At 49.8% G+C, this 15,896-nt stretch overlaps 3 protein-coding genes and 1 non-coding gene across 4 annotated transcripts; 1 reads left to right on the plus strand and 3 right to left on the minus strand.

Moving 5' to 3' along the window:
* Positions 1-3,258: 3,258 nt before the first annotated feature.
* Positions 3,259-5,130, minus strand: D7B24_003341 (uncharacterized protein; the record flags this gene model as incomplete). The annotated part of the gene is made up of 1 exon (XM_028637533.1): positions 3,259-5,130. One exon carries the CDS (start codon positions 5,128-5,130, stop codon positions 3,259-3,261), a length of 1,872 nt encoding a protein of 623 aa, XP_028490701.1.
* A 2,996-nt stretch (positions 5,131-8,126) lies between these two features.
* D7B24_003342 (uncharacterized protein) lies at positions 8,127-9,593 on the minus strand (the record flags this gene model as incomplete). Its single annotated transcript, XM_028637534.1, has 3 exons — positions 8,127-8,129; positions 9,248-9,300; positions 9,362-9,593. The coding sequence occupies 3 exons, from the start codon at positions 9,591-9,593 to the stop codon at positions 8,127-8,129; spliced, it is 288 nt and encodes a 95-aa protein (XP_028490702.1).
* A 1,480-nt stretch (positions 9,594-11,073) lies between these two features.
* D7B24_003343 lies at positions 11,074-11,146 on the plus strand. The gene has a single exon. It is a non-coding gene; the product is annotated as a tRNA-Lys (tRNA).
* Positions 11,147-12,603: 1,457 nt separating this feature from the next.
* CSNK1G1 (Casein kinase I) lies at positions 12,604-14,106 on the minus strand (the record flags this gene model as incomplete). The annotated part of the gene is made up of 3 exons (XM_028637535.1): positions 12,604-13,291; positions 13,436-14,034; positions 14,089-14,106. The coding sequence occupies 3 exons, from the start codon at positions 14,104-14,106 to the stop codon at positions 12,604-12,606; spliced, it is 1,305 nt and encodes a 434-aa protein (XP_028490703.1).
* Between the last annotated feature and the right edge of the window lie 1,790 nt (positions 14,107-15,896).

Raw genomic sequence — 15,896 nt, forward strand, 5'->3', positions numbered from 1 at the left:
ACCGAGCTGGTCGGTCCTCTGGCTACCAGCACTCAGCATGGCAGGCTTCGAGCAGGCGTGCACGGAGATAATCAGGGACCTTGGCCTCGAAGGGTCGAGCTAGGAGGACCCGAAAGAGCTGGTGCAACGACATCTGTGTTTAGCTCAGTCTTGCCACTGGCTTGTTATCGTCGACAACGACACGATCGACAGACGTAGCGCGGGCGATCGTGGACGACGACTTCATCCACGTGAGTGAGATAGACGATCAGGAGGCCAGAGAGTTTCTGCAGAAGCTGCTATCGAAGGATGTAACCATAGATAATGCGGCCGTAGGGGCACTAGACCTCGCCTATCTCCCGATAGCTATTTCGCAGGCGGCGGCCTATATCAAGAGGAACAGGATACCCATCTCAAAGTATCTTTCGCTCCTACGTGATACAGACCAAGAGGCCATCAGTCTATTAAGCCGGGAATTCCCTAACCGCTAGACGCGATATCGGGAGTCTCGGCATACTATAGCCATAATATAGCTCATTTCTTTCGAGGAGATTCGCCGAATCGATAAGCCAGCGGCGGAGCTTTTATTATTCATATCGCAGGTAGAACCGCGGGCGATACCACAGCCGATATTACCTCCGCTACACACAAAGGAATATCTTATTTATACGCTTAGAACTCTCAGGGGGTATACTTTCTTACAAGAGCGAGAGGACGAACCAGTAGACGGACCAGTATTCGATATACATAGCCTAGTGTACCTGGCAACGCGGAGCTAAATGCAGATATAAGACAACTCTGAAGAGGTGCGGCGAGCAGCTATAGCGCACTTGGCGACTATCTCTAGGTCTGATAAGTAGGAGAAGCGTGAGATCTAGCGTCGATATATACCGCATATGCTAAGGGCGATCCACATAGCAGTGCGAAGGGGAGACTAGGGACACGAGGAGTACGAATTAGGCTTCTAGGCAGGACGATGCCTTAGGGGAGAAGGACGAACCACGGAATCGGTTAACATACTAGAGCATATAGTGACGATACGTAAGAGTACGCTAGCAGGGGACCACCCATCTCGACTAGCATCGCAACACGCGCTCGCCATAGCGTATCAAGCCAACGGCCAGGTTAAGAAAGCGGTTAAGAAAGCGGTTGAGATACTGGCCTAGGTGGAGGCTGTGCGTGGGAGGATTCATGTCGAATGACTATCCGTCTTGAATCGCTGAACGCATACAGCATTACCTTGGTTACAGTCAGTAGACGACCCGTGAACTGTCTTCTTCGCTGAAACGGCTATCTGTTTGCCATGGTTACCTTTATGCTACCGTTTTATTCCGGCTTGTATTTATCTGACTTATTCTGTCATCACTGTCATCATAGCAATTGGTTATCCACGTCCTTTGTGTTCCAGATGGTCGTGGCCCTACACGGATGGCCTTAATCTAGACCGGCGTTTGTTCCAGTGATACACCTTTCATACATCACACTGTGAGACCCTACTTCTTGGGCTTAAAGATGTTTTAATATTTACCTAGGCGGACGCTCAAATCGGCCGCTACTGTACAGTACTAGCTATACTATCACGGAACCACCCGGGACCGAACAAGGGCGATCAAAGAAGAGCTCCAGAGAGACTCCAAGATTTAAAGCATTCACTATTTCGTTGAAATACGGTATCAGATTGATCGTGGGTGGGTTGGTCTTAACGCGGGACGGCGCGACGCGAACTAGTGGATCCCACTCCACGTAGCGCCCCACCTTCAGCCATAGTGACCGAACGCGACACGATCAATATCGCGTCGGATGAGGAAGAGAGGGATGGTGGTGAGAGGCGACAACTTCGACCGAGGCCCAAGCCGAGCAACAAAGCCATCGGCAATCGAGCCACCGACAACGAAGCCATCGAAGATAAAGCTATCGACAATCAAGCAACCGACAATGCGACCGATAATACGGAAGTCACGAAGCGAAGAACCAAAGGGCGCAGTACTAAATCGACGGTGCGACGACCAATTTCCAGGACCAACGGGGGGCAGCTAGACGGAAGGGCGTTACTACGCGATATACAGAAACAGCTGGAACGACAGACATCCATCCTCGAACAAGTCCTAGGAGAGTCTCAGGCGCAGGCAGCACGAATTGAAGAGCTCCAAAACCAAGTCAACGAGCTAAAGGAAGCCCAACATGCGACTACGACCGAGGTCCAGGCTTTACGTAAAAGCATCGTAGCAAGCACAGCAACGGCAGCAGAGCAGCGCAGAGCCGAAGCTTCGTATACAGACGTCGCCCGAATGTCACCGACCAGCAATGCGAGGCCGTCTACCACGGTAGCACCACCGACCCAAGCAGACACGCTCTTCTGCACGATCGACTTATCGAGAATCGAGAACGAACAAGATGAACAGCTCATACTGGGCGCTGTTCGTATCCTCACGGAAGACAAGGTTAGGGCAGAGTAAGGTTAGGATAACTGGCGGTGCCTCGCCGTGACTAAAGACTCTAAGAAGTCCCGAATCAGAATCGCCTGCAGAAACGAGGAGGAACTTAAGCTAGTTAAGTGCATAGTAGAATCCAAGTTACCCCGAGAAGCTAGAATGCTACGAGACGACCTCTACCGCGTTAAAGTCAACTATGTAAAGCGTACGGTAGTCCTAGACGAGAAAGACAAAATCCGCATCGATATCGCTAAATAGATCGGCTAAGAAAACAACGTTCAGATTACGAAAATAAGCTAGCTCAGCATCAACGGTCCTCCAAAAGAATACGGCTCTATGGCTGTTTACCTCACTAAGGCGTTAGATACGGAGAAGCTGTTAACGGACAGATTCATGTACGCCGGGGGAGAGTCTGGACGGACCGAAGTCTGGGAACACCGAGTCCGCCCTGACCAGTACTACAACTACCAGCAGGTCGGGACCGGCCACAGAGCCTACCAGTGCAGCCGGCCCTAAGTTTGCGGGGGATGCGCCAGAGAAGGTCACCACCACAGCACTTGCGATGAGGCCATCCTCAAATGCGTCCCCTGCGGAGGTCCCTATGCGTCGTTCAGCAGAAATACCCTCAATACGGCGAGGCGTCAACTACGCGTAGAGAGGCGACTGCCCGACAGCGTTGGAAAGCTCTCCAAGGAAGTCGACAAAGCATTGCCCGGCAAGCATACTCGACAATTGTACGACAACCTTTCCTGGATAGAGGCAAGCATGTTAGCCCAGCTCAAATTGTACGACAACCTTTCACCTAGGGGAAGGCATACATATGTAGGTAATATACCGTACAAACACATCAATTCAACATTATCAGGCTATCAGACTTTCCTTTGAGTTTGGTACAGTAGTGCACCTGGAGGGACCCCTTCGTGCGGCCGGGGTAGGACTTCGTGAACAGTTCATGAATCTTTGTCCAAGACAACCGTTCATCCTCCTCCTTAAGCCTCATCAGACAATGGTCTTCATCCTTCGTGAATGGTCTGCCCGAACTTGAGGCATGCTTCTTCTTGTGTCGTTTCCTAGCTGAACACCAAGGGTCTCGTGTCTCTGTAATGCGGTGATCCCGGCGATGATCCGCACGCCGGTCCCATGAGAACTGGAGCTGGAATGTTGCCACGCCGTTCACTGTCACACGCTTCAGAGCGACGTCCTGCAATGGCCACTCCTCAACCCGGGCGACAGACCGGTCCGTGACAGAGTCTCGGTCGGACGATTGATGAGAGGATGATGATGGGGTAGCGATACCACGAGTTCGGGCATTTCCCGTGGCACAAGTGTTGGCACCGGCCGCTGACAACCTCGAGGCTTGTCGCAAGGTTCGACGTTGAGCCGCAACGACCTGTGGAGATGATGACTTGCGACGTTTTGGTGCCGGCATAACATCTCCGTCTAGGCCGTCGTTGCTCCTTTCTTCTATGCAGTTGATCGACCTCGTTGTATAGCTTGTGTCGTTGTCGCTTCCGTCTTCAGACGATGAACCGTCATTGGAGTCGGAATCATGGTTTGCTTTGTGTTGGAAACGGGCACCTAGTGCGTTGCGGGATATAGCGCGCAGACGTGCGCTGTATCGCTGAGGGGTGCTATGGGTAGGGCGTGCACTTCGGGTTCGTCTGAGTCTGAGCGGCGAAATGGGATCGTGCGTTCGCGCCTGCAGCCGCGGTATGGTGGTGGGCGTGGATACAGGTGACGTGCCACATGGCGATGGCCCGGTGGACGTCACAGAGTCTTCCAAGTCGTAGAAAGTGTTGCCAGTCGTGCAGGGGGAGATGGTATCTTCTTGAGCGCGTCTCGTGTCCTGCGAGTTGGGTTGGACTAACTGTAACCCCACGCACATCGATGGGGATAAGTGGGACACAAGGGAGGAGACAGGCAGAGACGAGGCTAAAGCTGGCATGCCTTCATTTGTGTCGACTGCTGTCGCATGACACGGACCTCCCTTGTCAGCGGTGCCATCGATGATCTGGTCCAAAACCTGTCTGTCCGAGGGCGAAGGCAGAAGCCACCGTTCCTGAGCTTCGATATCTGGCTCGACTGAGCTGCCCCGAGATGTGTTGCCGGAAGAATGTGGTAGACTGCCGGCGTGGCGCGACAAGAGGTGGAGCGTGTCGTAAGCAGTGCCTGAGAGCGGCATCGAGGGGCTTTGGGTCCGTTGCATGTTGGTGTCGTCTTCGAATGCAGGGGCACCGGGAGCGGGGAAGAGGGTTTGCTGAGGGGAACTCGACGGGGTTTGTAAAGTGCATTGCATCAGAGGGAAGCCTCGATCGTATGACGACGCTGCATCGGCTCTTAGCTTTTCGGCAGGTTGCAAATTGGCGTCGACAAGGAGATGGTTAACTCGGTCGAAGATCGGGCCGACGGGGAATTTCGAGATCGTTCGCGGGCTAACGCATCCATTAGGAAGTGAGGCCTGCTTCTCGGGCCTAGGCCTAGAAGTGCTGCTTCGGGCGTCTCCATCGCTGCTGCTCTCGCCGTCGCTGCCGTCGTTGTCTGATATTACAATGACACCTTCCCAGGTCGGGTCTTTGCCGCATAGCCTCGGCTGCTCGGCACGCTCATCGGGTGCGGAGAGAACCTCGTTTCTGGGAATGGCTAAAGTTGATAGTCTCGGCAGGTTCGGCGCTTTGGGGTCGGGCTCGTAGAATTCTATGCGATCAAGACTGACTTGCATGGCTGCGAAGTTTGAATATGCCAGTCCGGCTTGATAGATTTCTGGCGAGTGAGGAAAGAGTACGGTGAAGAAGTTAGGAAGTCAAAGAGGGGTCTAGGAGAACGTCCCGGGCTTTATAGACAATCCCTAGTTTCGCTGATGATCCCGAATAAGTCCTTGCCAGAGTCATGTCAGCAAACGTCAGGACTTGCTGGTAGGCAATATCGGATAAATGCTTAGCACGAACGAATTTGCCCCAGGCCCTACGACGATCGACCCGCCTGATAATTGCATCACCTCCCTCGATGGTGTTTCTGTAGCGGATCGTCGTAAAGCATCGCGTCCTCGGCCGTCCTCCAATCGCATCGGTTGACATCGTACGACTCTCGGACTCGCCGCTTTCCAAGAACCGAGTCATTGCCTACCAACTGCGTTCCCTTCGTCCGAGGAGGAACTGAAATGAACTAGTCAGATCTCCAAGCGAAACCTGATCGCAGGGGGTCCATCCCGTTGGTCTGACCCGGTGGCGCTCTAGTACAAGGCCTGGAGGCCTCACAGGTTGGGGCCAAGAAGCAAAATGCGCCGCGATGCGCCGTCCTTCCGTGACGAAGCTATCGATCGTATTCGGCTTCTTGTTCTACACGAAGCGGGGGCGGGCGGCCAAGTCCTGCTAGGGTGTCTTGCACTATGTGTCGCACGAAACGCCCAGGCGAAGAAGAGTGGCAGCGAAAAAGCGAAGTATGGAACCGAGTCGTCCAATCGCAAGGTGTCGGCGTAGGCGATGGTGCCGAGTGAGGGGTTAGGGGTGTCGAATTGGGAAGGGGATTGCCCGAGACGCTGCCATGCAGGAAACTAGCCTCAAGCTCGTTGCAAGGGCAGGCGGCAGGAGACGTCAGCCGGGGCGGCTTGCTCAGCGCGAGCACTGGGAACGCTCACTGGGCTTTGGGCGTGCGAGACCAGTTAGGCGGGTGGACCACAGTCAAGGATCGCCAGAGCTGAGACGAGCGGCCGGGAACGCGGCAGGGACAATGGTCGAGTTGGCGATCGAGGTCCTGCTTCGAGGATGCGGCCATTTCGGGGAGGCCGGGCGTCCAGCCGGGCTAAGCAGGCAGCAGCATGATAGCGGAAATGAAGGGGCAGGGGCGGAGCCGTCGAAAACGAGGCAGGCGAGCTGGGGAGCCAGGACGGCACGACGGCGAGGAGGAGGTCAAAAAGTATAGAGTACGAGCGACGACGTCGCGGCGGGAGGACGCCTACTTATGGAAGAGGAGGGGCGGGGCCCGTGCGCGGGAGCGGGATGGCCACAGGCCCAGCGCCGCCGACGTGGCGCGATGCCCGTTTGGGCGCGCCGCCAAACCCGGCGGGGCAGGCAGCGACTTCGCTATTACTTATATAAACGAGCCTCCTCATATAAAAGAGAGCTTTCGAAGTTCTACGAAGACATTAACGAATTACTAAAGAAAACACCGACGATAGTATTCTCTATACTAATCTCAAGCGCGTTTCTAATTAATGGATGTCCTTTAATTTACTCTATAATTATAAAGACTTAAAGCTCTATAATATATCGGCAGAGTATACTCCTCTAATAGGTATATACTTAGGGAATTAAGATTATTATATAATATCGGATATATCTACGAAGAGAGGGTTAGAATAAGAATAAAGTAAATCGTTAACACTAAAAGAAACTAACTACATTATATAAACTTCGCTTTATACCTTATCCTACGCATCCGGGACTACTAGCTGAATCGGAAGCCGCACGACGAGCAACAAGCTGTTACGACCTGGCAGCTTCCAAGGGGGAACACTGTCAGAGGGTTAGGGTTCCTGTTAGCAGAAGCTTAGGTTGTGACTCTGAGACGATGTGGTGTCGTAAGGCGTTGCGCACTCGTTACAATGGATACAACCGCGCCTCGGGAAGTTACAAGATGAGATGGGCATCCTACGCGTTAGCAAGTCATAATGGATTACGTGGTGAAACAGTGATCCAGGAAACACGTAGTGAGCCATTCCAACATGGCCTCACTATTGAATAACAAGGAGCATTAAGAATAGGACAATCGGGTATAGGGATGGACATCCTTTTACACTTTCTCACGATAGTGATCAATCTGAGTCTTTAAATCCATTAAAACGTGTAAAGCTAAACGATACTACGTTCAGAGTCACGTTCTCAGGTTTAATATATACTCTCGACAGGTATACTACGCTGGGACCGGAAGAATCTCATGTACCAAGGGTTTCGTGAATCAGGACCTGATTCACGTGGTACGACCCTGATGGTGATTGGTGCGACCCTGGCTTGTTCGTATGGTCTCTGCGCCCTCGAATCAGGTCCGGATTCAACCACATCGCACGACGCATTGCGGATCGCGTTCATAGTAAATCAGGTCCTGATTCTGCTCCGCTACCAAATCCATCACATTTTTTCTCCACCCTAAACCAGGTCGGCCTGTCATCTCACATACACGTGGGGCACTACGATAACGGCGATGCGTACGACAACTATTGGTTAGTCTACTTTACACCATGACGAGGGCGCTCGCGCTGTACCCTCTAGACGGCACCTGACAGGAAACCGGGTTTCCGATCTAGACATGCGATTCGGGTTCCATACTACGTCGGCCGCTGGCACCGGCTCCTCTCAGAAAGGCTCGCTAGGAAGGCCTCTTGTACGAGCAAGCTAGAAAGAAACGGAAGAGGGAGGATCGGGAGGCAACGCTCCTCGCGAGCGTACAGCATACAATACTTCACGACGTGCTTCTCCTAGTGTGTGGTTATAAAACGTGCCGTATCGCCTTGTCGCCTGTAGCGAGTAGCGTCAACGACTATTTACGGAATCGGCATGACGTGTCCACCGACAAACGGAGAGAGATCGCAAGCATTATCCGAGAAAACCAACTTCAGGAAGAGTGTCATCGTCTTCGAGGCCCGACAACGGCCCCGCCACGACCCGACAACTCCCCTTACACCGACCAACTTCAACTGCACGATGGGTTCCAATGCGAATCCTACTCGTTCCGTACAATCAGCAAGCCGATAATGGTACGGCATTTTAAACAAGAACATTCGACCGTAACTACCAAAGGCAGGTACCGACGCAGCGCTACCTCCGTCCTCCTACAGTCGTGGATCAGGAACCCGCCCTGGTCCGAACACTAGACTGTGCCCCGGAGCGGCGATACCAGTACCGATATCGGGCTCGATACGACGACTACGGCGACGCGCCACCTACACGACGTGCTCGCCCACGAGAAGATTTTCCATCAGTTTACACCACGTATACAACAGGTACCGACAACATACCGGTCTCCTTCGGGCCATGACGACGCCGGCGAGACACCTTATACAGAAATGCAACCGTGGCTCGCGCGGACGCAGTGGCAGCGTACCTACCGCGACATAGACCGCCGGCTTCTTCGCTTATTAACCTTACGACCCCAGGCGCGCCCTTATGCCCTGTTCCTGGGGACCGAATAATAGGGCGGGGCCGAGCTCCTCAGTCCCGCGTCCGGTAAAGCGAAGATTAAAGCGCTCTACGAGGCCACGGATCGCATCATTACGCGATACGAGGAAACGACAACGACGACAGGACGAAATACCTTATACTAGTTAAACAGCGTACGACCTACCAGCTACTTCCCGAAACCCTTCCGGTTCGTAGCCAAAGAACAAACCCGACAGATACAGACATCAAGCCGAGAACGGGAGACGTGAAGTCGTACCCAAGATTTCGTCTGGGCATACCTTTCGTTGAAGCCCATAGCTATTAATGGTATATCCTGCTGTGATAGTGATTGACCCTGGCGATACCATCGCTCCCAATAGATACGTAAGCTGGTACGAGACTCGTGAAGCCATACTAACTGCTCTGGCGTCGTCCACTGCGCCTCCAGCCATCGCATTCCTAGCCCAGGGTGGAGGATAACAGCTGCCGCGTATAATGGAGACTCTGCTAGCTTGGTGTAGTATTGATTGAGCTTCTTCCACGCGTTCGTGATAGAGAGACGGAAGTATTGTCGTGAGTCTTCGGAGAGTGCCTCGAGGCGATGAGAGGGCATCGTGGAATATTCGCTCTGTGTGTGTATGGGGAGGGAATGGATTGATGGGGGCGTGATGGAGCTTTGCGTACGAGGTTGACGACCTCTCCGACGAGTTGTAGATACTCGGGGAGAGTCTCTGGTACTAGAGAAGTCGTCAAAGAACGACTTCCACTGTTCCATTTGCTCCAAGATATACTCCATACCCACGAGTAACTCCCAGAGCGCCCCATGGCTTCCATTCTTAGCCCATCCATGCGCGCGGATTGTTTGTCGGTATAATGGCTCAAGAGCCTCGCGGAGTTCTACAAGGAGGCGCCAATCCTCAAAGGTCAGAACGTCGTCTTCCGGTATACGTTTATGGGGGTCGGGTTCAGAGAGATTCTTCTGGAGGAAGCTTTGGATATCGCTACGCTTCTTGAGGGCCCGATCGAGCATTAAGAACGTTGAATTCCATCGCGTTTCGTTATTAAGGATAAGCCGGAGCTCAAGGTCGGATTGCTGGTAGATTTGGAAGCTATCGTCGGCTTCTTGAGCTTCTTTGGCGATGGTTTGGAAGTATTCACTACGCTGTGGTGAAGAACGAACCCATTGGACGATGTTATGAAGCTTACCAATAGGTCCCCTCTTCCTCCAGTGACGAAGAGAGTCTTGAGAGTCGCTTGATAGCTCTAGGGCTTGCGATTCTTGTTCAAAGACCTCACTATCCTCTCCATATAAGAAAGCCCTTCCAACGAGGTTCAGGATATGGCCATAGCATCGTATTCGTGGTTCTAACGCGTCATCAATCGTCATAGATGGAATTAGCTGCTGGAATAGCTCTTGACCACAAGAATCGTTAGTCTGCGCGTTGTCTGAGACCAAGACGCCAATACGATCTAAGATATCCCACTCCCTGATGATGGATATAATAAAGGCTGCGGTATTCCGGCCTGTGTGGCTTCCGCACTGTTGTCGGAGAGCAAGAAGACGCTGCTGTCGAACGCCACTATAGCTTATATAGTGACAGGAAACGGCCAGTATCGCCAAGCTATTCGGAGAGGTCCAGTGGTCGAATGTAAGGTGGATCTGAGACTTTGAAGTTATTAACTGATGTTGTATCTGTTTCTTCTTTGCGGTGAAAACCCTGGAGAGACTCTGTCGGAGAGAGGTTCGTCCCCAGGGTATTACTGGGGCGATATGAGGATTCAGTTGCGTAAGGAGCCGACTGAGGTATGGGCTATTAAAGATATCGAAGGGCTGGTTTGTCGTCACGACGAATGCAAGAGCAAGCTCTTCTGCTTGATCTGTCGAAGACTTGTGTATTATGGTACGCCGCGGCGTTGACTCTGAAGTGCTTGAAGAGTCTTCCTCCGTCTGTTCACTTGAGGATTCGAATACCCTATGCTTCTTCCGTAGATGACTTGTTGCAGAGGTTGTTGAGGTGGCCTTGAAGAGCTGAACGTTGTGAGTCTCGTCACATCGTTGACAGAGCCAGAAGCTTGGCCCAATCGTATCTCCTTCGAGGATCTCTGTAATAAAGAGCCCATAAGCACGTATCCAGCTTCTGCGATCCCTTGCTCCCTTCCGTGCAATCTGTGACGTGAGGGTGAAGCGACGGCGACGCCAGGTCGCAATGGGGAAGGGGTGGGAATCTGCTACGTTGTTTGATTGCGAAGTCTCTGATAGTTGTGACGATATCGTTGGAACTGGAGTCGAATTGAAGATCTTGAGGGAAATATTGAGGGTTCTTGAAGTCGGCGGGTTGATATTCGGAAGGTAGAGGTCGTGGGGTGGCTGTCGGAGGGATTGAAGTGATATCGCGAATAGAGGGCTGGAGTGTTTGAAACTGCGTTACACATCTACGCGATATTTCGGAGTGTAGGATTAGTCAGCCCTCGGAACTTTCTTAGTATCATTGTTGCAGCGCTCTCAATAAGATTGTGTGGTCTAGTGGTATGGTATTCTGACTTTATTGGCAGAAGGCGTAGGTTCGAATCCTACCCCAGTCACAAGAATTGCACGCAAACTTGAAGCCCAAGTTCGCGTGCAATTCCCTTTTCTCGGTCACATGATACGCCGGAATATAGAAATCCCGAGATTCCCACATGACTTGACAGTATCCAAACAGCCAATCAATCCGAATGGGGTAGTTTGACTGTTTAAATCGTGAAATATGTGTGACTTGATCGGTTGTTTGACTGTTTGAATTGATAGGTTTGAATTGACGGCAGCGCTGGCTGGTAGCCTCACGTGACTTTTGTGACGAACACCTGTGGACTAAGTTGACCGACTCTGCAAAGGCTCAGACGAAGTCGAGCAAACCCGTATCAGAACTATCACCATGTCTGGAGAATAGAATTTTACAAAGAGCTGCGAGGCGAAGTTTGGAGGTGCGACACACATTACCAAGCTTACAAGGCTCAATCTAATTTCTTGATCGAGGATACTGTCACCGAACGGACACCCACAAAAAAGACACAATTATCGTTAACTGCCTACTCAATCGACAGCAGACGAACCATATAGCACATGACGTCTCTTCCATAGTACGCGTCTTTGTCCGGCGAGTTGAAAATCGACTGGTCGCATGTGGAAGTACAGTGAAAGACACGAGGAGCCTCCGCTGCTATGTTTGCAGAAAATGGCACGTTGTGGATACTTCATAATTTGTTCTGGGTCGCCCAGAGGCTTATCGCTTTTGTTTCGCGTCATGCGGTATACGGGCACGCCTTGTGATCGTGGGTCATATCGCTGGCAAGGTCTGATTGGCAAGAAGCATACAAGCTTTTACGACATCACCTCAAAGACCTGGTCATATTCGTGCAGAAAGTTGATCAGTCGGATTTCCAGTGATGTACAAGAAAAGACTTTGGCCCAGTCGTATGCTGAGGAGCAGCAGTCGCAATCGGGAGCGCGTCGACCCGGAACCAGCTCCGACTGGACAGCCTCCAATGGTGATTAACAACTATATCCCAACTACACTCAGCCATTAACCCCTTGGTAGCTCGGTGGGTGCGACTCGCAGCCGGCTATTAGTTCACCACTGCCCCTTATCCCGGGAATTCACTCTGTGACTGGCAATGCCGAAAGGTAGGAGGACGGATCAGAATAAGCACTATGAACTCGAGAGAGACCTGGCACTGGATCACAGTTTGGACCTGTAGCACGTTCATGAGAAGAAGGGGTTGCAATCTATGAGGGACCACGGTGTCCTTATAGGCGCGGAAGAACGGTTCATGAGCGATATCATGCCCTTCTTGAGGCTATATCGCCCACTCTAGGAGTGTACTGATCAAGTGGACCCAAAGAGATCAGCAGTTGTTTGGAGGCTTTCGCTCCTCACGAAACTCCTTTGACATGTGATCTCAAAATGAAGTCTACTGGCGCCTGTCACTCACTATTGTTCACCTCCCCTATCCAGGTCGTCAATGATATGCTCTTGCGTTGGGAGTATGTCAACTGACCGCTAACCCCCATCTCCATGTGGCCATCTGTCATCTGCCCGACTAGAAAGACTTTCATAAGATGGTCGTTTATGCGGCCGCGGTCCAGGGCTGAGAGTCGTATGGCCCCGTTTCTGGGCGTGAGACTTGTCCTGAGTTGTATCCGGTCTTTGACTTTCTTCATTTCTTGATCCTTTCCCTCCTCGACTCTCAAAAGTCGTACTGGTCTGCTGGTGAGTCTCATCCCCAGGATGAGCATAGATCTCATCGATCTCCAAGGGCAGTTCTGAGTCTTGACTTGTTGCAAAAGACGTTCTACTGATACTGATAGTCGCATTGTCGGTCTGTTCCACCAATTTTAGACAGTCCTCGACCAGGCTTTCAACCCCATTCAACTCTGTCTTTAAGCCCACAACGTCGTCACTGCTTGCCTTGCGAAGGAATTCCCAACTGGCTTTCTCTGAAAGCACTGCCACATATTCAAGGGCTCGCAACAGTTTGTCGTAAGACTTCAGAGCACTCTCAAGCCTGTCGCAGCCAATATTTAGGTTGTTGTGGCTGGTGACGCCTAGTTTCCCCACACTCAAATCCCTCTTTACTTCCCTTTGATGACGCCTGAGTTGACGGATAGAGTGACCCACGAACTGGGATATCTCGTTAAGTGTTGCTTGCGCCTTTGCATTATAGTGAATTCTCCCGCTCTTGGGGCAACTGGGTTGTGTCACGAATAAAGGGTTTGTCAGCCAGCGAGAAGCGACTGTTTTCACCGCCGCGAGCGTATCCTTCGCCTTCCCAAGCCGGCTCCCAGATACGACATGAGATGGATCGCCACTTTGTTCAGTAGACCTGACATACTCTGAAGTCTGAGAAGAAGAGGGAGAAATCAACGGAGAAGCAGGGAAGGAGCATGTATCCCAGTCGTACCTGTCGTCCTCGGCCTCTCCATTCATCTCCAAAGCTTTGGTGAGACAGCATTTGAGGTAATCGTAATCCGGGTCTTGTTCGAATCCCAGTTCGCGTACGTACTCAAGGCATTTGACGAACATCGTGGACTGGGTACCACACAAGCTATCGGCCGACCTTTGTTGCTTGATTTCAAGAATTTTGTCGAGTCTGTCTTCCTTGGTAGGCGCCTTTAAGCCTTGCCATGGCAGGCCTCCCCTCATGAGGTAGAAGAGCACGTAGAATATGGATTCAAGGTCGTCTCGTCGTGACTGCTGCTTTCGGAGGTGTGCATTGATGCTCATGTACCGAGCCGTCCCCACCAGATCCATGCCTTCGCACGGGGGGATATGTCTCTCGGTCTTGGAACATCGATAGTTCTCCGCCATGGCAGGGTCGATAAGGGAAATTTTGTTAGGGTACTTACTGCCTGGTCCATGGATGAGGAAGTTCTCCGGTTTTATATCGCGGTGTATCAACCCCTGTCCATGCAAGGCCTCCGCTATTGATATCTAAAGACTTTAGCTGGATTGCCCTAACGATCAGGGCCATGCAGTGCCACGCACCATCTGTTTTCCGATCATTACCACGGTCTTTAGGGTGAACTTCCGCCCACAACCGTCGAATAAGTCCTCCAGGGAGGGTCCCAATTAATCCAAAATGAGGATATTATAGAGGCCGTACCGCCTAAAGTAGTATACGTTAGGGATGCCGTCTATTAGTAATGATTAGCCTATAGTGTTCGGATTTAATGCATAGAAGTCCTTACCAGATCCTTTCAGCTTTCTATATACCTCGTATTCGGTCTAAAGTTATATCTTATAATTAGTCTGAAATTATAGTTTACCGGGTTCATAACGCTCCTATAGCAGCGTTAGTCTAAGGATCCGGTATTCTAATAGATAGCTACTTATAAATTTAATCGCTACTAGCCGATAATTTAATAGGTCGATAGCCGCATAGATAATACCGAACGTTCCTTCTCTAAGCTTTTTTCCAACCTTATATAATACGCCTTTAACCCGAAGAATATTATTATAGGTTATAGCTAATTAGTAGCCGGCAGCGCTTTCCGTATTCGTACTATTATTCTAATTCTTAAGATAGCCTCGGGGGCTAAGAGCTCGGCTAGATGCCTTCTTAGTTAGTCTATAAAGTGATATTAGATAGTAAGGTCTTTAGGGTAGTATTTTTCATCGCTTCTCGCTAAGTCAGCTAGTATCAGACATAGAACTAGTAAAGATCGCGCCGATATTAATACTATAGCCACGATATTATTAATAGTATCTCTAGGTAACTATCTTAGCCGTAAGACTATAGGTTATCGCTATAGTTAATCGTAAATTAGTTAATTATTAAGATATTATCTATATTACCGATAATAAACTATAGCTTATTATTATTTCGCGTAATTTAATATTAATTAAATTACGTTATATACGTATCTTATAATTAGCCTTTAATCGAAAGTATAACTATATTATAGAGCTTTATATTAATATACGATAGTCGAGCTTAGCGTAGATATATTATATAGGATAATATTACGTATAAGTTCTATCTTATAGCTAGTCTAAGTACCGCCGTCTCGTAACACCTAATTTAGGGCTCTAGCGGTCTATATTTAATTAGGTCCTAGGTCTAGTCCTTTAACCCCGTACCGGTATTAGGATATATTTAAATAAGCTATATATAATCTTAAGAAACCCTATTCTAACGTATATCTCTACGATCGCTAGAGTAAAGGTAAATCGAATAATATCCGACCGATCTCGAATACCGACTCGAAGGCGTAATAGGAAGAAAGAAAACTTTTCGAAGAGTATACGAAACGTAATAAAAAGGTTAGTAATAATCTACGAGAAATATAGTACTAAGATCTATCTCTATATTAAATACTCGAGATAGTTCGAGTTTAGTATTAATAGTAACCTTCTACTAAGCGCGGAAGAACTTATACGTAACCTATCGATAACGCTAATTATATTTACTTATTATTATTTAGGAAAATATATATCCTTTAACGGTTAAAAGGAGTCTATCGTACTTTAGGAAGTCGCTTAATACTCCTATTAACCGAAAGTAAATATAAACGAAGTAAGACGTATATATTTACGATTAATAATAGGGACTAGGAATAGTATATCTATATTTAAGATAATAGTTTAATTTATAGCGTTTCTATATATAATAATTTCGAAAATATTATATCTTTATAGAAGTTATCGGGTCTTCTTATAAATATCGTTAGTTATTAGATAATATAATAGGGTATTTAGTAATAGAATAAGGGTTAGGGTTAGGGTTTAGGGTTAGGGTTTAGGGTTAGGGTTAGGGTTAGGGTTAGGGTTAGGGTTAGGGTTAGGGTTAGGGT

Source organism: Verticillium nonalfalfae (assembly GCF_003724135.2).
Source record: "Verticillium nonalfalfae strain VnAa140/NRRL 66861 chromosome Unknown scaffold_193, whole genome shotgun sequence".
NCBI classification, from domain to species: domain Eukaryota; kingdom Fungi; phylum Ascomycota; class Sordariomycetes; order Glomerellales; family Plectosphaerellaceae; genus Verticillium; species Verticillium nonalfalfae.